The 23,039-nt window shown below is 42.1% G+C and overlaps 1 protein-coding gene across 9 annotated transcripts in view; it reads right to left on the bottom strand.

Moving 5' to 3' along the window:
• The window catches only part of NCOA2 (nuclear receptor coactivator 2), a 268,534-nt gene that overhangs the window by 5,777 nt on the left and 239,718 nt on the right, over nt 1-23,039 (bottom strand). For all 9 annotated transcript variants that reach the window (XR_006737367.1, XM_045561482.1, XM_045561485.1 and 6 more), the window contains 9 exons: nt 22,254-22,469; nt 19,897-20,026; nt 14,512-14,677; nt 11,275-11,553; nt 11,035-11,112; nt 9,001-9,235; nt 6,910-7,087; nt 6,116-6,314; nt 3,442-3,531 (listed from right to left, as the gene is read on the bottom strand). Coding sequence is in view for 8 of the 9 variants with exons in the window: in XM_045561482.1 (XP_045417438.1) it covers nt 3,442-3,531; nt 6,116-6,314; nt 6,910-7,087; nt 9,001-9,235; nt 11,035-11,112; nt 11,275-11,553; nt 14,512-14,677; nt 19,897-20,026; nt 22,254-22,469 (1,571 nt within the window). In the remaining variant the exon portion in view is untranslated. The remainder of the gene's footprint in view (nt 1-3,441; nt 3,532-6,115; nt 6,315-6,909; nt 7,088-9,000; nt 9,236-11,034; nt 11,113-11,274; nt 11,554-14,511; nt 14,678-19,896; nt 20,027-22,253; nt 22,470-23,039) is intronic.

The following is a 23,039-nucleotide window of genomic DNA, read 5'->3' as shown; positions in this document are numbered from 1 at the left end:
AATGCCCAGTAAATGTCATTATTGCTGTCACCGTCATCATCAACCAAAAGCCAATCCCAGTTAGTGATCAATTTCCTAACAGTAGTAAATACAAGTAATTACAATTATACTCTTTTACTGGATACAAGAGTTATGCTGCTGAGCAGTAAACTCAATTTAAATCTATTTAAATATATGTAAAATATAAGGAGTACTATGATAAGTCCTTATAAAAATATGTAAAGAAAATAAAAATATATAAAAAATATAAAAGGAGGCTTTTGGTGAAGTAAACGAACTGCCCTTCTCTAAACAGTTTTTTTTTTTTGGTGAATTTATAGTTGTATATACTAGCTCTCCTTAAAGCCAGGTACAATTATAACAATTATAATCTCCACTTCAAGATAAATGGAATGCAGCCAACAGTGTACGACAGTGCTTTGTAGCTCAACAAATAGAACCAGATTGCCAATAAAAATTCTTTTCAAGTTCCATGATTCGTAACAGCAGCAGAGCATATTGCAGAAATACAGAGGATGAAGACAACGGAACCCCTATCTGGGCACACATAAGCAGTATGGTGACAAACGCAAAGTGCCTTCCAGTTGTTACTGAGGAAACAGAAGGGCTGCACTGTACATACTCTCTGCAGAACACTGGAGTGCCTCGGACAGACTGCTCTCAGGCCTGAACGACCAGCAGGAACAAAGTGCAGATGGATGAGCCAGACTCAAGAGGGGGACAGGCGGAGCCAGGGAAAGCAGGAGAGGTGTAAGTGGCCCGGCTAGGCAAAGACAGAGCGGATTCTCACCGGGGATCCCCAAAGCACTCTTGAGGGACAGAGGGAACACCCTATATTTATTGAAAGTTGCTGTTTGAGACCTTAACGTGCATCTTTCCATTTTTGGGTGTAGCGGGCACTATCAGGCATGTGGATGTGCGTGAAGGTGAACACCTTGGTCCCGCGGCCGGCCACGGTGTCCAGCACCGCTGCGCTGTGGAGTGGTGCTGCTGGAGGTCATCCCCCTACCCTCTTGTGACTGCCGCCAGCAGTCACCCCTCCCTGGCCAGCCACCTTCTCCCTGAGTTGAATTGGGTTTGGTCACCAGTTCCCTAAGTCCTCAACCCTAGGTACACCACGTGCTAGCTGTGTGACCTTGGGTAAACTCAGTTTCCTCATCTGAAAAAGTTGGGAGCCTTAACTATCTATGAAGGGCCCAGGACAGTCCTTGGTACACTGGAGGCCAAAAGGTACTTCCCCTTCCTCGCTCTGGAGGTTCCTCCCTCCTGAGATGAAGTAGCCCAATGCCTGAGGCTGACGACTCTTCTAAACACGTAGCTGAATCTTTACTGTCTGTCCCACAGAACCTGTGAGTATCTTTCTCTTCCCCTCAGGATCTAAGTAAAACGAGAAGGGAATGGCATCAAAGAAAACAATTTATTCCTTTTTGATTTTTTCCAATGTTCCCTGCATTGGAACATTTTTCTCTTGTGAGAAAAGTCTCACAAGAGCTTGGTGTTCCCTTTGGAAGAGTGAGCAGTAGAGTGCAAGGGTTAAGAATGCACATTCGGGGGTCAGCCAGCCTGGGGTCATCATTAAACTCTCAAAACAGTGGCGTGCCAGGGGCAGCGGCCTGCACCTATAGTCCCAGCTACAGGCTGAGCGGGGAGGATGGCTTGAGCCCAGGGGTTTAAGTCCAGCCTGGGCAACAAAGTAAGACCCTGTCTCTTAAAAACAAAAACAAACAAAAAAACCCAACAGTGGCTCTACCAGATGGTTGTTGTGGCTTAAATGAGGGAATCTAAATAAAGCTCTTAGCGGAGAGCCAGGCTTGCAGTAAATGCTTAATAGATGTTGGTTGTTTCTGTAATTATTTTTAAAAGGCAGAATATGGGCCCATCTGAGTATTCTGCTTTATAGTAAGCAGGTTTTTTTCTTCTTGGAGGTATTATGGCAGCAGAGAAAGGACACAAGGCAGGTCAAATCCTGGGGCTCTCGGGAGAAAGGAGTGGGAGACCAGGCCCATGCAGAGCTTCTGGGGGCCTTAACCTACGAAGTGGCTTTCTCAGGGCACCTGCTCCACTGGAGCTCCAGCCTAGGCTGGCACCCGGTCACACGCTGAAGAGCGAGGGCTGGAGGCCTAATCTCACTGTGGGGATTCAGGGAGGGAAATGTGAGCCTGGCCTCCCACGTGCATTTTTTCCCCATAGTGATATGATGTGCTCAGAGGTTAAGCTCCCTGGCACTTTTGGGTTAAAATGGCTGAAATCTGTGGGAGCCTGATTATCACTAATGTCACTGCTCCTCTGGGAAGTGCACCCCACGCTTCAAGCCTCTGCTTCTGCACGTGAGCCATCACTGAGTTGCGTGAGCACTCGCTTCCCGTGCAGGCTCAGTAGGGGGGACAACGGGACTGGCATTCGGGAAGACACCAGCCCCCCGAGGGGGAGTTAAACCTCGATCAACTGCACATTTCAAGTCTAGACACACGGTCAATGTGAAATATATGAATATGTAAACCATGTGAGGGAGTTTTCGTGCATTTGTGCATCTGAGCAGTGTACCATCTGGGCATGTATGGACAACATCTACGGGACTGCCACCCACAGCCAGCATCTCTGCCATCCGTGACTGTGCTTCTTAAAAACACAAGAAACCAACTGGAGAATACTAACACAATATGTTATTAAAATCTGGATCAAACTCATGCCATTAACTTCTAAACTTGAATGTCAATATTAACGAAACCATCCAAGACCCCCTTTTTTTGTGGGAGATTCAACATCAACCCTACATTTTTCCTATTGGGAGAGAACTTTTAAAAAGAGAGCTATCTACTGCTAAGGTCATACCACCCCTGAGCTTCAGAGGGCCACGCAGGCCCATTTACCAATGTGCCAAACTGCTCACAGAGCTCTCACTGTGAGGGATCTGCTGCGAGGCACACAGTTGGGTTCTAAGTACTAATTATTCTCTGGCTTTAAGACTCGGCTAAACACGGTACTATCACTCTCCTTAGAACAGGTGTTTAAGGTACAATGAGCAAATAATACATAAGATTACTGCCTAAACACAATGAAATACAGAAAAAGACTTAAGAAAGAGAACAATTATTAATTCCTCTTCCTCCTCCTAAAAATCTAACATTATGATTCAGAAAAAGAAAAAAATAAAGTTTGCCTTAACTTAACTAATTCTTTGCTACTTTATTTTTTGCTTTGCTATAATAATATCATCCCAGGGTAAAATTAGTGTTCTTCATTCATATGTTATCATTGGCTCAATTTAAATGAACTTAAAGCAATAATTATTCACACAAAAGCACTGTATGCCAAATGAAATCAGAAGATACTTTACAACTATCTTTAATCTACTGGTTGCTAATATATCTATGCCAATTTTGATCTATAAAATATTCATGTTCACTTTTCTACCACATTCATACATTTCTCTGTTCTTACCCGCGATGTGTCTCCCTCCTGCTTAATCATATCCATTCCAGGCAGCTGGTTTGAGAAAAGGTTGCCTCCCCGCAGAGCAGGATCATTAACCTGAGGCGACAAGACAGGCTGTTCAGCAGGACACACAAAAGTGTTCTGGGAAACAACAACCAACCATCACCCTTCCTCTCCTTTGTTTTTAGGAATCTAATAGTGGGGAAAAGGGACTATATAACAATGGCTTCATCCCTGAACCAATTCTCCCATGTATATATTTTGGGGGAAACATAGAGGAACATGAAAATAGATACTTATACCAGCTGCCTTCAAAATTAAACTTTAGGCCGGGTGTGGTGGCTCACGCCTATAATCCTAGCACTCTGCGAGGCTGAGGTGGGTGGATCACTTAAGGTAAGGAGTTCCATACCAGCCTAAGCAAGAGCGAGACCCCGTCTCTACTAAAAATAGAAGGAAATTAGGGGGCCAACTAAAAATATATAGAAAAAATTAGCCAGGCATGGTGGCACATGACTCTCAAATAAAAAGTAGAAGCAAAAACTACAGTTAAGATGTCACTTTTTCAGCTGGGTGCGGTGGCTCACACCTGTAATCCTAGCACTCTGGGAGGCTGAGGCGGGTGGATCGTTTGAGCTCAGGAGTTCGAGACCAGCCTGAGCAAGAGCGAGACCCTGTCTCTACTAAAAATAGAAAGAAATTATATGGGCAGCTAAAGATATATATATATATAGAAAAATTAGCCGGGCATGGTGGTGCATGCCTGTAGACCCAGCTACTTTCGGGAGGCTGAGGCAGGAGGATTGCTTGAGCCCAGGAGTTTGAGGTTGCTGTGAGCTAGGCTGACGCCACGGCACTCTAGCCCAGGCAATAGAGTGAGACTCTGTCTCAAAAACAAAAAACAGAAACAAAAAATCTTTCTTTGCATTCTGTACAGAAATCAAATTCAACAGAGACAACGATACTAGAGACATCTTCATGCCATAACCTGCTGACTTTTTGGCTGGTTCAAATTAGGCCATTGACTGACATTTGAGACTCTGGAGTCACCTGAGAGGCTCCTGACATCTTTGCTACTTAGACAAGGTATTAATTAGCAAGAACAAGTGTGAATACCCAAAACAGTGCTGGATTTTGTGAATTTACTCTGATAAAGCATACCATTCATTTGCATTTGTACATTTATTTTATAAATTACAAAGTAAATGTACAAATGTTAATAGAGGAATGATTTTGTCAGAAGACACACTGCAGTTGCGTTTTTTGGGCTTACAAATCAACTCCGATATTCAAAAGGTTTAAAGTCCATGTAAAAGTTTCAAAACTATCTGGATTATTTAAAATGCATCAGTTTATTTCTGGGCAGACTGGACCAGGCCCATGTGAGACTACCCCAGTGGCCTTTCCTTTGTATGCAAGCAAATCAAGGGTCACTACTGACCCATTTTTGTAGGAAATTCAACACTGACCCTATATTTTCTCCACTGAAAAGATACAAGTCTATATTTCTTTAATTTATATCTGTTTAATTTACCCAAACAGGCATTTAACCACCATAAATTCAACAACAGACGTACAAGTTAATTGCTATAAGCACATAGCCTTTTCATAATTCAAAGAGCTTTCTTTAAATTTTTTCATGTACCACCTTACATTGTTATTAATCCTCATTTTACAGAATAAAACACTAAAGCATTGTAACATTCAGTAAATTTTCATAAAGATTGTGAGTCTACTAACATCAGAATTAAATAGACCTAATCAAACTTTTCCATCTGTCACCATTCTTACACTCTTGCTCTAACAGAAGGTCAGTGCTGTCAATGATTTAATGCTTAAGTCAATGAACTTTTCTGGGCTGCAGTTTTTCTGTATGTGAAATAAGGTTCAGGATCCTTGCCACATTTTTACTTTGTGTGAACTATGGAGGATCAGTACTAGAATGATCGGCATTTTGGGCCGTTTAAAAATAAGATCTGTAAATATCATAGTAAAATTATGAACCTATATCTTTACTCCTGGATCAGCCACAGATTTTTGAACTCCAGGCTGGCTTACCCACCATCTGAAATGCTTTGAGTGTCTTTGCCACCTAGTGAACCTGGTGTGTATGTGGGGACACTAAAATCGTTTCATGGTTATTCAACACAAAACAGAATTATTAAAAAAAAAAATTGACAAAAAAATCATGACATGCATGTTCCAAAGATTAAAAGAATAGTTTTTGGGTTATCTGCGCTAGTCTCCCTGTGTAAGTGACGTATCCTTTCATGCTAACTGGACGACAGGTAGTTTGGCTCTTGCTTTTCATCTGGTTTCACATTTAGAAAAAAATCAGTTCTTAAGCATAAACCTAAAATAAAGCTATTTAAAAAGCATATTCACCACTCCATAATTTTTAGTGATTCATTTTAGATACTGCTAAATTCTCAAATAAGAAAAAAGTGTAAATGATGAGACAGTTAAGAAAGATTTTAAAAGCTCCTTGAGTAGTCAGAAATCCTTTTGTGTTTACTTCGGCATTAACAAGTATTTTTGCTAATCTCACTCAGGTGAAAATAAGGTGAAAAAACACTTTCAAAATAAATGTGGGTGTTGACAGCAGACATTGGGTACATGGAAAGATACATTTAATGCAGAAATACACAAAAAGCTACGATCAGAAGCCTCCGGTACTCACCTGCTCGGGACCCATGGAGGACAGCCCCGACGTAGGCACGGAGGTCACTGAGGTCATGCTGATCTGTCCTGTCATCTGGTTCATGTTACTCATGCCACCGGTGTTGGTCGCCATGGATACATTGATGTTCATATTGTTACTGTACATGCTGGTGTTTGCTTGCTGCCCGAAGTGTGGTGGGGACTGTTGTGAAAACATGCTAGAACACAACAGAGGTGACATAAGACGTTAGAGCCGGATGGCAAGTAGAGGCAGGCGGTTTAGCACACTTGTTTCTCAGGCATTTACTTTAGACTGAATAAATCTGAACCCTCGGCGGGGTGGCCAGCAGGCGGTGGGGTCCCTAAGGCCTGAGATGGCAGGGGAAGCTGTGCTCAAGGACGCTGCAGCGGCGACCGAGCTCTTCTCCTTTCCGGAATATCACCAGGATGCTCCAAGTATATCCCCCACTTTCATGTCCGCCTCAGAGGAGCTTTTCGCTTGTTTTTATCGCATGTCCCGATAAAGGGAGGCTTCTAGTCACTGCCTTCCACAGCAGCTTCTATCCTAACTTCGGGGGTGGTTCCTTTTAGAGATGTTCTTTTTACTTCAGAGGAAAAGGTATTCTGCGAAGCTTTTGTAAATTCTGATGACTCCTGCCTGCCCCCGGAAAAGTAAACTGGCTTAGCGGTTTACTTGACATTGCTTGCTTGATCAAGGAAGTTAAAAGAAAAATAAAGGAAAGGGACAGGCAGTCTGTAGCAAGTCTGCCTGGTGATCATTCATCCCCAGAAGACCCGGAACCACGGCACTACCTGTTTCCGCCCATGTTCCCCTGCGCCCATCCGTTCATGTCTGAGGGCGCCTGGTAGGCTGGGGTGGCCTGAGACTGCTGCATCATGGGACTCTGGGTGTGTGCCATTCGGGGCGACATGAGAGGGCTCTGGGGAGTCGTAGCTCCAGTAAAGCCTGGATCAGGTTGCTGACTTATTCCTTAAAAAAACAAAACAGAAATCCGAAAGGGATTGTTAGTTTTATCATAGCAACTGAGGGGAGAAAAGAGAGTATTACAAATTAAGTATGCATAGAAAATTACTTTCAAATACATGATCATGAGCTGATTAATTACATATATTTCAGAGATTCCAAGCTGAGATAAAATGCATGGAGAAAAAAATCTCCATATTTTGATTCTCTATAGTAGTTAGAGTGTGCCTAGGAATCATATAAACCATCATGGCTAGAGTTAGAGAAAACACTATTCTTTCCTCAAATCCACTTACAAATCAAGACTGGGTAAAATATACATACTTCTCTGTGACCTGAAATAGACAAAGTCTTTAAATTTTTATATATCACTAAAATTAGATTGCTTAAATTGGATTAAAGTTCTGCTACACATCAAAAGTCAACACATTTGAATAATTTTTCATTGAATTAAGTCATTCCATGATGAGATGGACACATTATTAAAAATAAGTAACTGTATTCATGGTTAGCTTGTTTTGTATTTATATAAACAGCTTTGTGGTACTTTAGTGCTATCCAAGATTAGCAAGAATAAGAAAAAAAATTCAATATATGCTTCTTGTTCAGTTTTAGGGTAGACTTTTCTAAATCATCAAAAAGGAGACAGGGTGGGCATGGTGGCTCACGCCTGTAATCCCAGCACTTTGGGAGGTCGGAGTGGGAGGATCGCTTGAGGTTGGGAATATGAGACCAGCCTGGGCAACATAGTAAGACTCCGTCTCTACAAAAAAATTAAAAAAACAAAGCAAACAAACAAAAAACCTTAGCTGGGTGTGGTGGCAAACGCCTATAGTCCTAGCTACTTGTGAGGCTGAGGCTGGAGGACCCCCTGACGCTAAGAGTTTGAGCTAGGATTGCACCATTGCACTCAGCCTGGGTGACAGGGCGAGACCCTGTCTTTACAACAAACAAAAAAAGGAAAAAGAGTAAAGGAGTTGGGAAAACAAGGGTGGCAACTTCTTAGGATATTTCAGGGATGACATTAAGTTAGTCCATTTTTGCCTGGAAGACTTGTAAAATATGTGTATTTAATTAATACTTAAATTACAAAAGAAAATTAAGAAAAAAGCTATACATTATCTTTCTGGTTTTTTTTTTTAAAGAAATAGGAGACTTGGATTTAGACAACACAATGACTTAGTAGTTATTTATAGATAACTCTGGCAAAGGGTGGGGAAAGTCATTTCGTATACTACTGTTAATGTAAACACTTTTATCAATATTATTCAATTATTAATTGACCATGACATGCACACAAATATTAACGTTTATGACATTACACACGTGCTATCTCATCTCTTAAGACTGACATTAAACAACAAATCGATATGAAGAAAACTAAGGAGTCTCCCATTGTGGTTTCTATATCGTACTTTTCAAGTATTATCTATTCATTAAAGATTTGGTATAATCTTGAAAGTCTTTATTTTTCAAAAGTTGTAGAATGCCATAATATTTGAATTTATATGTCTTTCAACATTTTGTATCGACTGATTTGTTTGAGTCAGACTCAGAGGCTTTCAAATATACACATATGCACCTGTGTTCAGGGACAGCGACACAAACAGACCTGTTCATACACACCCACACACAGGATAGATGCACTCGCCACACACACACTTACTTCGGTCATTCGTAAAGGAAGACCTGCACTCAGAGAAAAGTGGTACCTGGGCAGAGAGCCTGGAAGGTACCGTGCTGGACCTGGGCACTCCTGACAGGCCCCAACTGTTCTCCCAGGTCTCCTATCACTCCCTGGTTAGCCAGATTCATCTGGGAGCCATGCAAAGAGCTGTGAGAGAGGAGCTGTGACCCAGGACTGGGGGACACCGGGGAGAGAGGACTGGTGAAAGGTGATGGGCATGTAAGTCCAGTACCGTAGTTTGGAGGAAATGGAAACTGCTGTGCGTTTGCCTGGGGAATCCGGGGGTTGTTCATGGTTGCTGGTATGCCACTGGGAGCCACCATGCTCGGTGTCATATTCAACCCTTGTCCTCTCATCATCAGAGTTCGCTGCTGAACTTGCTGCTGCTGATGCATTTGTCTCTGTCGGAGATGCTGGTTCAGGATTTCCCTCTGTCTCTGGGCCAGCATCTGAGCATTAATAGGTGCCTGAAATTGAGGGCAATACATGGAGGAAAATATTGGGGGCAGACAAAGATTAAAAACCAAAGTGAATATTACAGATAGGAAAACCATGGTACCGTCTTGGGTAAAATTATTTGGAAAATAAAATTACATGGAAGGAACTTCGAGTTGAAGTTGAATGAGAATGTGAGCGTCTAAAGTTCTAAAGATACGATGATTATTCTGAAATCCTGCTATGACTTAGCAGGGTTAAGTTCAATGTGAGTATCAGCCAGCTCACTTTGTAAGGACACAATTAACTGAAGGACCTCAAAAGAACATAGTCCTTTCTCTAAGAAGGCTCTGTGATATAAACCTTGAGGACGGCAGTTTAGAATCTCACCTGAGGGACATATAACAAGTCTAAAGAGAAACAAAAGTCACTGTGACAAAAGGTGATATGGAAAACTCCAGAAAAGGCCTAACAGAGACAGGAAAAAACGGAGGAGAGCAGGGGAAGAGGGGAACGGGAACATAGGAGGGAAGAGGGCAGATGAAAGGAAGGGACTCCAGTGCTGGCTGTCAGTGAGAGGTACAAAGTTGCTTATGGGTCCTAAGTACGGTTGATCCAGCCAGGCACGGTGGCTCACTCCTGTAATCCTAGCACTCTGGGAGGCTGAGGCGGGTGGATCGTTTGAGCTCAGGAGTTCGAGACCAGCCTGAGCAAGAGCGAGACCCTGTCTCCACTAAAAATAGAAAGAAATTATATGGACAACTAAAATATATATATATAGAAAAAATTAGCCGGGCATGGTGGCCCATTCCTGTAGTCCCAGCTACTCGGGAGGCTGAGGCAGGAGGATAGCTTGAACCCAGGAGTTTGAGGTTGCTGTGAGCTAGGCTGACACCACAACACTCTAGCTGGGGCAACAGAGTGAGACTCTGTCTCAAAAAACAAACAAACAAACAAACAAACAAAAACAAAAACGTAGAGTTGATCCTCATTATTCATGAATTTTGTATTTGTGAAGTTGCCTATTCACTGGAATTTGTTTGTCAGCCCCAAATCAATACTCGTGGCACTGTCATGGTCATTTGCAGACATGAGCACAGTGGCAAAAAATTTTAGACACTAATGTTCACATTTCCAGGTGAGGTTGAACAAGGCAATTCCTGTTTCAGCTCTTGTACTATGAACAAGTGTCCTCTTTGTGGTCTATTCAGCACCAAGATTTTTGCATTTTTTGTTTCTCCTGTTGGTGATTTTGCTTTCTAAAATGGCACTCAGGCACATGCTGAAGGGCTGTCTAGAGTTCCCAAGTGCAAGAGGCTGCAATGTGCCTTAAGGAGAAAACAAGTATGTTAGAAAGTTTCATTCTGGTCTGAATTACGGTGCTGTTGGCTGTTGAATTTAATGTTAATGAGTCAATAATACATATTTACATATTAAATAAGATGTCTTTAAACAGAAACACATAAAACTAGGTTATGTATTGACTGGTTGATGAAAATGTTGTGACCAGAGGCTTGCAGGAACCTAACCCTGTATTTCTCCTAGGAACAACAGTTCAGTATTCTCTAATTCAGTGTTTGCACTAACCTCATGTCACATAATTCCCCAGAATAACAAGAATTGACTGTACCTGGCAATGAAAATGATAGTGTTGAGAGGGGAACTAAAAAAGTGACATCCTAGATAGATAACTAGGTGACAGTAGAGATCCACTGTGTTGATCAAGACTTTCTGACCAACTAAGTTACTATACTCAGGTTACAAAGAGGAAGAAATTATAAGAAAGATTAGATGGATACAATGAAAGTGGATGGCTGGTCTGTTCCCTTACCTGTGTTGGCACTCCGGGCCTCAGAGTCAAGTTCACATTTGAAACATTGCTGATTTGATTCATAAGTGGCTGGCGATTCTAAATACATACACATAGGCATCAATACATTTTAAAAACAGAATAGACTTTTACTTTAAATCATGCCCTCCCCAACCCACTATCTGCTGCACCATCTCCCATTCGCCTTCCCCACATTCTCCGGCCGCCACCTCCACTTCTGGGCACCACTGACAAACACACCTGCTGTGCTTGAAGGCGATGCTGAAGTTGAAGTCTCAGCTGATTCGGCTGGTTCTGCACTAGGCCCGTGGGCCTGAGGCCGGGTCTGGGCTGCATGCGGAGTGTGGCATAGCTGGGCCGCTGTCCCATGGTGTGAAAGTTCGGGTCTTGCATGGGAGTGTAGCTGCCTTGGGCCATTTGTGCCTGAGACGCGTACTGCTGTGGGAAAACAGGGGCCTTCTGCTCCAGCAGGATGCTGGGGTCCTGGCTAGAGAACTGTTCCGGGTCCACTGCTTGGCTCTGAAGAGAAAGCCCCAAATGACAGACAAAATAAAACTTGAAAAACAGCAGAGTCAGTATAAGGCTGTTTTCTTTCACTATCATGTGTTTAAAGATTCTTATACTGTACTTACTACACAAAGGCACCTTTAACTTGGGTCTACTTTTCTTTCTAAAAAATGCCTACGTTCTACAGACCCAGTTACACAGGGAAGAAGCAGAGGTCAAGTTTGACGCCTAGAGTAGCACTTCTTCCAAGGGAAGGAGAAATGGGCCATGACTCCAGAATGCCTCCTGCTCACTCCACCCATCAAAGACTGACCTGGACTTTAAAATGCAACTATCCCCTAGAAATGTTAAGTTTGGACAGGGTCTCACTCCAACACCCAGGCTGGAGTGCAGTGGTACCATCATAGCTCACTGCAGCCTCAAACTCCTGGGCTCAAGAAATTCTCCTGCCTCAGCCTCCCCAGTAGCTGGGACTACAGGTGCACAACACAGCGCCTGGCTAAATTTTCTATTTTTTGTAGAGACAGAGTCTTGCTATGTTGCCCAGGGTGGTCTTCAACTCCTGGCCTCAAGTGATCGTCCCACTTGAGATGGGACTCCCAAAGTACTGGGACTATAGGCATGAGCTATCATGCCTGGCCTAGAAGTGTTAAGTTTTTTGACTGCTCAGTCACAATTGTATAAATCATTTCAGTTAGACAACAACTTAGTACTTAGGTGGGATCAGCAGCATTGAGATACCGAACACCATCATCCCCATTTTGGAGACAGCAAGGCTGAGACTTAAAGGCATGAAGTGAGCTACCATACAACGAGCCTATCCAGCTAGTATGTGGTGGGTTCCAATTCATTTTGTGATTTGGGATCTGAGATCCTCAGTGTGACATGCTGCCTATTATTTGTTTTCTGTGGCTGTCAGAACTTCCCACACACTCATTACCTACTAGACACAGTCCAAGTGTTTGCCACTTGGGACTTCTTGGGGCTGCCCATCTACCTGGGCCTGAATGAGGCAGGTGTGGAAAGTCCGGAACTCTCCAGGGGACACCTCAGACCCAGGGGCCCTGGATATGTATGTGTGGAGGGGAAGGTGTACCTGGCTCATTCTTTCTTCTCCTGCTTCTAGGAGTACTTGCTACTGAGGAGGAAAAGACTCCAGCAGCAATAAAGTCTCCCGAGTTTTCTTTAGCTTAGTATAGTCCTTGGCCTTCATCAAAACTGTCTCCCCACATAGTGCCGGAGCCACCCCGAGTCCTGGGCTCAGATGGGCACAGCCCCAAGGCCAGCCTGTGAGAGCCAGGGCCCACTGCCCTTCCCACGGTAGCTGCAGACACGCGGATGGAGCCGAAGCAGCGGAAGCTGTTCACCTTGAATTACTGCTCTAACTACACATACAGAACTATCTCAGAACTTTAACTATTTGCCCATCTTTACTACAGAGAAAATCTAATTAAGTAATTTCCATTTTTAAAGAAAATATACAATGCTGATGAGCATAAATAAAGTTATTTGTATTCTACATTTCCCTGATTCTACCTAATCATATTTCTATAATTTAGTTTAATATGACAACATTATTATGATGGTGGATTTGGTAAGACAATAGAAATAACATAAATTTTAAAAGGGATTAAAAATATTAAATGATGGCACGACACTAGCTTTCATGAAAACGTTACATGTCACTCCGCAACTAACTCCAAGGATCTCATTTTTAAATGTCACTTAGACAAACTCAAGGACAATACTGAATGCTAAATTCTATCACTAAAGACAAAACACACCAGCCACAGAGGAAATATTTAAACTCCATTTTCCTGTCTTGACTTATTTCAGGTTATAGCCTATAATCTCAAGTCTTTTTTTTCCATTCTGCTGTTTTCAATATGAATCGACAAGTCTTTACTCCCACTTCTGTCTGCTGAACTGTGGGAATTATGACGAGACTAATTTGAATGCTTCAGAGAAGTCTCCAGTCACTCTGCATGGCTCTTCTCACAGGCCTGTGCTACGTCAGCACACCCAGGAAGCAGAATGGACCCTGGAAGGTGCTCTGTGGCACTAAGAAATAAAGATGACTCATGCTGAGTAAAGAGGAAGACAGTAACAAGAGTGTGATGGTTTTTCCAGATTACTCTTTAGGATGTACTGCTTCACACAAATTTAGCCGTGTAGCCAGATTCAGACAGCACTATGCTATTTCACGAGACTATGTTAGGTTATTTATTATATCATTGCTACCAAGTACTCTCTTTTTTTATTTTTATTTATTTATTTTATCAACAAGACCAATCAAACTATCAAGCACTTTCAAAGTAGAGACTTACTTTCATAAAGTAACCAATGAATGACCCGGAGGAAGAAAACCAAATAAGCTCACTAAGACTGGTTAACTTCTATTATATTCCCATGTATGCTTAAATATCTCCAAAATTATTGTGGGCTAAACCCACACAAAGGTCAAAATGATTTAGAGACAGTTGCAGCTACCTCTAAAATGATTTCTGCTAACTCATGTGCAAAGTATTCTTTTAGCACCAACAGCTTCCTACCCCTGGCCCACAGGGGTAAGATGAACACGGTGGTCACAGCTTCGAGGCTCATGCTGGCTTCTAGGTGGAAGGGCTCAGGTCACTGGGCAGCAATGTGCTATGCACAGTTTCTCTGTTCTCAGTTCCTTGCGTGTCCCTCCCTATCAGCCAGGGCAGACACCAGGTGTGCGGAACCTGAGTTTCTGCCCTTCTCAATAACTCAAATTATACATAAAGTTCATTCTCAGTGTTTTCCATTTTGGGGCCAAAGTTTCCATGAGAGTAACAATAAGAGGGAGAGTAAGAAAACAGGGCCAGCCTGTTACGAGGTGAAAAACTGTGTTCTAAAAAGCAGCTGCAGAGCACCTGTACACAAAAGAAAATGCCACCTTCGTGCCCATGAAGAACACTCAGCCCCCAGCTGCCCTCCTGTGCGTACCTGGCTGACCAGTTCGGGAATTCCTAAAGCTCTATCAATCTCCTCCAGGCCATCAAAATTCCGCAAAGCCAGATAGAGCTGGTCCAGGAGAGCTCCCTCGTCACTTGGAGACTCAGCTGCAGGATGGGGACACAGCAAGTCATCTGGAGAGCTGCCGAATGGCTGCCTGTAAAGAGACAACACTTCACCTTGAGCTTATGGATGGTGAGAGAACACTTTTTTTCCTTAAAGGTGAAAGTATCAACTGACTTCCACGGTGTTTGCAATGAACTACTGTACCAGCCCAACACAGAACAAAAGGACAATCTGAAATAACATACCGTTTATACAGTGCCCAATACAGGCCAGGCATAGATCTAACGTCTGCGGTATGATTTTTGTTTCCATCACCCCCCACTTCCCGGCTGGCAAAGCCAAGGCTCAGCGAGGTTACACTATCTGCTGGAGAACCCAGAGGCAGGCACTGCCAAGTTGGGATTCCAGCATCTGGGTGGGTCCAGGGCCCATCTGCCCACCCTGTCCCACAAATCTGTGCTGACTCCTCAAGCACGTACACATACACTCTGCACTGAAGGAATGAAGTACTTTTCTGAACTCTGGTAGGAAGCACTAATCGATTTAAGACTCTTATCTACAGGGCACCACAGTGACAACTGGGAGAGACCAGAGACCTGCAAGCATAAAAGCTGCATTAATCTTCTTGAACTCAGCTGCAGCTAGATTCAACTTAGCTGGGCTGATGGGAAATTTCTTGGTAATGCATAAAAAGGCCTTGTGAATAGTTATTAAAGCCCTCGAGAAACTACCTGTTAGCCTTCCTGAGTTAGGTACATAAGAAAAGTGGATCCTGAACGTGAGAATTATGTTTGTTATTATATAACAGGTGCTAAAATCAGAACACTAAACTCCAAACTCTATGGTATTTAAAAAACTCTTATAAATTAAAATAATGACAAATTAGAGGAGGTTTTTAAAAAGAGCTTCCGACTTATTTTAATACTGAAAGGGAAAAATACCCAAAATCTGTTTTGTACTCTTAGATTTACTACTTGAGATGTTTTAGAGAAAATAAAAGTTTACAAATAAGCAAACTCCTTCTTAAGTGAATAAGAATAAACTTAACAAGGGATGGAGTTATCTATTTAACCCAGTTCAGTACACCGTGTTTTTTTAGATGGTCTAATATGCTACTTTGGCCTAGAATCCTGAAACTGAAGTTATAACAGGGCGCATTAATGACAACCTATGCTCTCCATTCACCCCAGCAACTTTAAAAGAAGATCTCCCAGTTGAGTGTCTCCTGGAGGCCACTCCTCACCTGCAGGCCCCCGGCTCCAAGCCCCCATTCCCAAGGCCTCTGGGACATCACGGCCAACCCAACTCCAGCTCTGCAGCGGAGCACCACTGGCTTCCCTCGGGCCTGCCAAACCCTTGGGGCGTGTGTTCCTCCCACTCCTGCCCCTGCCTGGCTCAGTAAGAGGCACCCATGAGGCTTCCTGGCTCCTTTCTGCTTCTCTTCCACAGTGCACACTGTCCCAGAAGTAACTTTCTCTACTCAAGCGTGATCAGGCCATGCCACCACTCCCCTAGAGAGTGGGAGGGAGGAGCTGACGAAGCAGCGTGGCCACGGCAGGGAGAAAACCACAGACTGCCTGTCATGGAAGCAGAGAGAGGAGGAAATTCCCCAGTGAAGAATGACTGGCACATGGACGTGGCAAGTTTCATGAAAAAGAGTTCATGTCAGCCAAGAGTAGATGCTGGCTATTTCCCAAATTCGCTGAGACCTCATTCCCTAAAGATGCTATTTAAGTGAGGCATTCAAGTATTTTCTTTGCCTAGCTTTAATTTGTAATTTTCAACTTCTGTTTCTTCAGAAGCTACATTCACATGCAACCCTCCCACCCCAGATTTCTCCACTGATGACAGGCTCTTATGAAATCCAATCCATGCAAGGCCACTAGGATTCTGCACAAACAGACTTCCCAGTCTTGTACCTGACTGAAATCCAGTGTCAGAAGGAAGCAGAGACACTAGCTCCTGCCTTAAGACCACTCCGCCCTATGGCAGACCAGCAACACACCAGATCCTTAAAAACCGAAAGCAAATGTTTGTTTGCATTTAAAGAATTCTCTACATAATGCTTTCTTTTCTTACAAAAACAAATGAACAACAACAACAACAAAAAAAAACCAAAACAAAACTCAAATGAGTACACAGATTAAAAAGTACAACAGTACCTCCAAGCTTTTCCAGGTTGGTCAAAGGCCTCTTCAACTCAAGCTGGGACTCTCAAGATACTTCCCCAACAACTTTCTAGCTTACAGTCTCTCTCAAATTCTCCTAATATGATGCTCTCAGGTCCCTTTTCCCAAAAGCACACTTTACTGAGCACACCAGCCCTACTCAAAATTCTTACGTGGTTCTTCAGCTCTCCCAGGAAAATGTCTGAGTCACTGGGATGGGGTGGTAGTGGTGGTAGAATTCAGTACCTTTGGTGTTGCCTAACACTTCCAAACTCAATGCCCACAACCTCCCTGTGAGCCTCAGCCACCCTGGGCAACTGATTTTTCTCCAAAAGATGCCACACACACCACCAGACCCCAGAAGGCCAAGACTCTGGCACTCACTCCATCCTTCCCACGCTCCTCTCCAGCTGAGATCCCATCTTCCACCAGGGCTCTGCCTATCTCCTCATCGCTACTCCACACCCCCCCACTCTCCTCCCAGCTCTGCACCACTTACTGTGCTATGCTGAACTGATAATGGCATTTATGTTAAAAATGCAACTTCAGACTGTGCTGAGTGAGGGCAGGAATTGTATCTTCTATCTCTTTGTTGGCCCAGTGCTTAACATAAATAGCATAGGTGCAGTAAGTTTCCACTGAATGAAAACAAAAGGTTCCTGATCTACTACAGCATATTAAAAACCACTTTTATATTCAGAAAAGTTCATGGCATTGTGGCCTGGTAATATAAATTTGGGCACACCATGAGGTATATCACTTCCCTTAAAGACATCCTAGTATGCTTGGCTTACAGAAAAAGTACTGAGCCACACCTCCAATCTCAACTTTATAAATGGCCTTTAACATAATGATGAAGTTATTCTCCTGTGTATGGGGCAATTACAAATATAGTTACAATCTAAATAGTATCTAGCAGATAAATATAATATTAAAACAAGGGTGGAAAAAACACACATAGGCTCCAGGGTGGTATAAAATAGTAAGTAATAATTTAGCAGAACACAGATACCTAATCAACAGAAACCCCATACCTTAACATCTACATATTTATGGACTAGTAGGTCATTAAGGATGGGAATAAGAAGGAGAATAAGGTCAAATTCAGCTCTTGTTTGAGAACCCACATACCGTAACCATTTCTTCACTTTTCAAAATTCTGTTATTACCAAAATAGCAACTACTGAATGATGGAAAAGCATCAAGAAAAGAAACTTTACTCTTATGAATACATTTCAAATAAGAGAAAACCAAATTAACTCAGAAATTTTGAACTTAATGTGAAAAGAAGTCTTTCATGAAAGGCAACTACTCTATTTCAAAAGAAAACTCCTTTAATAAATCCAACAGAAATCTTTAAAAAGTCATCCATACATTTTTGGCTATATTTTAAATATTTCTTTTATATACCAGATGAATGAAGGGAAAAAACTATAATGGAACTAAAGAAAGGGAAAATTTCTAAGTTACAAATAAATGTGTATGTGATATATTACAGGTTTAAGGGCTAAACTACTGCCATTTTGAAATGTACACATAAACTAATGCTGGATTCATAAACATTAAAAAACCTGTTCCTGGCTGGGCATGGTGGCTCACGCCTGTAATCCTAGCACTATGGGAGGCAGGAGGATTGCTGAGCTCAGGAGTTAGACACCAGCCTGAGCAAGAGTGAGACCCCATCTCTACTAAAAATAGAAAGAAATTAGCCAAACAACTAAAAATAGAAAAAAATTAGCCGGGCATGGTGGCGCATGCCTGTAGTCCTAGCTGCTAGGGAGGCCGAGGCAGGAGGATTGCTTGAGCCCAGGAGTTTGAGGTTGCTGTGAGCAAGGCTGATGCCATGACACTCTAGCTCGGGCAAGAGAGTGAGACTCTGTCTCAAAAAAAAAAAAAAAAAAAAAAACCAACCAACCAACCAACCAAACAAACAAAAAAAAACCTGTTCCTAAATATTAACTGTGTGATACTTACAAAGATGACTTAAAGAAAACATTGCTTTTCTTTTTAAATAAAGAGTTAGAATCTTTGTTATCCATCACATGTGAATTCCTATGACTACAGATTACCCTAAAGTTGGTAATAAATTTCTTCCAAACTGAATTATTTAAAATAAAAGACATAAGTGGCTAGGAAAACTGAAATAACTTTAGAAGTGATGAAAACGTTTTGGCCACACAGTTCGCACACAAAGCAAACTAACAATTCACAGAAGCACTAACAGACCAGGGCAGCGCTACGTCACAGACACTTGCACAGCGAACTGAACGAGCTTCCTCGTAACTGGGCCAAGTGCAGTCGTGGAACTGCTTCCATTTTTGTTTTCACAGAACTCTCATCGGTTTGGGCAACAGTAAAAATCCTAATTTGGGGCCTAGTTTTCCCTAGAAACTAATCTTTGACATTTCTTCCAAAAACAACTATCAGGCGCCTGATTTAATTATTATATGCTTGTACTATATCATGTACAAGTTTCCAAGGAAATGGGTGGGTTTCTAAGATATCAAATAAACATATCTAGAAAACAATCTACCACTCACTGTTATCACGAAATTAGAATCAAAGAGCTGGAAGGACCTCGAGAAACCAGCACCCAAGTGCGACAGCAGGGCCATCTACAAGATGCTCTCTTCCCACCACTCTTGGCAGCCAGGGTGGGATGGGCCACCACTGCCTCGACCGAGGTTCTTCCTCTCTCCCACTGCCTTGATTCGACTGGAAGCAATTCTACTCTGGGCCTCTGACATGCTGCTTTTGCCAGTGGGACTGGCTCCCTGTCATTTCTGCCTCCTAAAATCAGACCTTTTCTTCAAGACTCTGAAGCGTTCCCCAGCACTCCAATTGGATGGTCTATTGAAACACGGCTTATTTCTCTTGGGGCATTTATCCTGCACATTATCTCATACTACAGTTATCAGGGTACATCTTATTTTTCAACTAAATTGTAACTTCTTTAAAGGTATGTCCTAGTCCCGCCGATTCTTGGATTTCCCCCTCCGAACTTCATTCCTTGCTGAGTAGATGATATAGTCTGAATCAATGATAACTGGTCAAAAGGAAAAGATTAACTTCTGGCACAGGTCCAAAAATAACTTACAGAACCTCATGAACCGCTGCTCTCTCGGATGCACTCAGCACTCACCTGTTCTGGCTGGCAAAAGATGCCTGGTCTATAGGCAGGATGCTTTCAGGCCACGGGGCAGTCTGATTTGGAGGAGCTTGTTGTTGGCTATACTGAGGTCCCCCCATGTTCATCTCTAATTCAGATGGCCCTAAGAAAGAAAAAACCCCAAAATCTTACATATTGTAATCAAGGAAGTATCTGTTTCTGCCATGTAATATATAGTCAAATATCTAGTTGATAGAAAATGGAAAAGACAGAATGATCTAGGTGAAAGCAAGAAGATAAAATTCTGGTTTTGAAATAGAAATAAAGGTAAAACATATCTAGGCTAATCACCCTTTTCAAGGAATATCCTAGACCAGCAGTTCTCAGCCTTTAGCACTCAGGAGCACCTATACTCTTTAAAAAAGAGCTTTTGTTCTTGTGCATTATCTCTTAGACATCTGCTGTACTAGAAATTGAAACTGGCAAATACAAAAAAGTGCTAATCAATCACAACAAATGAATTATATGTTAATATAAACAAGATCTTTCAATGCAAAAATGAAAAAACCCTTTTCTTGGCATTGTTTTATGTTTTTGCAAATCACTTTCATGTCTGGATTAATAGAAGAGAGCAGAATCTTCTATCTGTTTCCACATTCCATCTGCTGTGGTATCAGACAGCATGTAACTTCTGGAAAACTCTACTGCACCGTAATAAGCGTGAAGAAGGCAAATAGTGCCTTATTATCGTGAAAACAGCTTTGGCCTTGCAGACCCCCTGCAAGGACACCAGGGTGCTGGAACATCCTTTTAAGAAGTGCGGTGGGGACCACTTGCTCCCAAACTTTTCCTGGCTGCACTTCGGTCAGCTCTTCCACCAGCGGCAGCGTGCCGTGGAGAGGAGGCCCAGACAACTCAGACATGCTCCTTCTCAGAAGTTCTCTTGGAGGCTTTAAAGCTAAGGGATGACACGAGCTTTTAAATATTGTATTATTATTGCCTACAGACCTGTCTTCATTAAAATAGATAATTTTCTGTTTAATTCACAGCTTTTTTGAGTTTATTAAAAATCAGGGAAATTCAGCTACATATTTCGAGCCCAAAAGTCAGATGCTCTTCAGTGAAGGCTGAGAATAAATTTAAATTTCTGGATATAAAGAACTCATTACTATGATTTTAAATAATTTAATAAATGTTAAAATTTCTCTTTACATAGAGATCTGGTTATTTTTAGCATTTTTATGCAACCTTCAAATTATATAAATTTGTGTTTGGGAACTACCCATGACTTTGAATACATTCGATGTAGAAAGACAACAGAAATGTCATCTCTCAGAAACAACAAGCCAAAATGTGCCGAGCAATTAAATAACTAAGTGAGAAAACTGATGCCAGGGCTAGTTAGGATGAGAATTCTGCATTATCTTGTCAAAATAACCCTGGCATCTTTCTGTGAATGATTTAGCTCTTCCTCGTTGTACAATATCTAAATATATGAAAAGAAAATTATGCTAATGTACATAAGAGGAAGGTTAATATGTCAATGATTAGGAAAATATTCTCAAATATGAGTTGTATAGACCATTACTTTTTTTTTTTTTACTAGAACAGCTTCATTGGGATATAATTCACATAGCATGTAACGTACCCATTTAAAGTGTATGATTCAATGAGTTTTAGCATAGTCAGAGTTGTACAAACATCACCACCATCAATTTTAGAACATTTTCATTCCCCCCAAAAGAAATTACTTACCTATTAGGAGTCACTCCCCACTCCCTCCTCCTCCCCCCCCAATCCCCGGGCTCCAGGCAACCACTACTCTACTTTCTGTCTCTATAGATTTGCCTGTTCTGGACATTTCATAGAAATGGTACCATACAATGTATCAGATCATTAATTTTAATAACATGTCTCCAAATAGAATTCTAGTGATCCTCACATTCTGTGAGATGTTCTGTAAGACCTTGCAACCTTCAGTGAGGACCTGGGAGAGTGTGATTTAGTTGTTTAGGATGGGGGCCCAGGAATCTGCATGTTAAGTTCCTGAGAAGATTCTTATGATCGTCCAGAGTCAGGAACTAGTGATGTACCACCGAACCATTTCTTCATTTGAAAAATATCACATATATAACATTTATAGTGTAACATGCTAATTCACTTCTCCCCAAAGTTGAAGTTAGGTAATTTAATGAAAATAAAACATTACAAAGGTAGATGGTTCTCTGAGATTCTATACAGAGTTCCAGCAAAATCCCACTCTTCACACCTTCCCATGGGCAGATTACCTAAACTGCAAATTAGAAGCATGTCCTCAAAGAACTAATGGAGCTGATACTACCTTCAGAAAGCATAGAAATGGAAAGGAAAGAGTACTGGAACCACCTTACCTATACTCATGGTCTGAGACTGAAGCATCTGTCTTTGGCCAGGCTGCCCGCTGGGTCTCATGGGGATGTTGGCCGTTGGATTCCGAATCATACCTCCTTGGATTGGCCGGTTCATGGCACTGGTGGTAGCAGCACAGGTGACTCTTACAGCCGGGCTCTGTGGAGCCCATTCCCCAGATGGTATGGTGGGCCGAGAAGCATTACTACCAATCATGCCTGCATGAAAGCCCAAGAAAACTGAGAGATGCAGCCACAGAAAACATCTTTAGCATGTATGAACACTAGATGATCTTACTGTCTACGAGACAATCATTCTGAACTCCAGTTAGCCCAACAGCTAAGGCCCTCATGCTAAGAAGTAAGAGTTGGCGATTACTATAAAGTTTTCATAACATGGACTTGCCACTCTTCATAGTTCGGAAAAGCTGTTAAAATTGTTCCCATTTGTACTCAGAAACAGGTGCTGTGGCGTGTGGATAACCCCAACTTCCTTCCTCAGGAAGTGAATCACATTAGCTGATATGCACGTCAACGCTTTACTTTCCAAAAGGGAGGTAAAGGCTAAGAGGAACAAGGTAAAAAATGATAATCAATACTCTAATTGTAAACTAAAAACACAAAGGACATCGTGTGAAGCCTATGACAGACTTCTAAATCCTCGAATCCCTTTCACAGTATTACAATTTGTTTAACTTCAAAACTGACCAAGGGTAGCTTCTAAGTAATGGGGAAATTACAGGATTTTTCTGACATTTACTATAGCTCTTCATATCCAGGGTGAGGGAA

This window comes from Lemur catta, chromosome 9 (genome assembly GCF_020740605.2).
Source record: "Lemur catta isolate mLemCat1 chromosome 9, mLemCat1.pri, whole genome shotgun sequence".
NCBI lineage: Eukaryota > Metazoa > Chordata > Mammalia > Primates > Lemuridae > Lemur > Lemur catta.
This window is presented reverse-complemented; position numbering and strand designations above follow the sequence as displayed.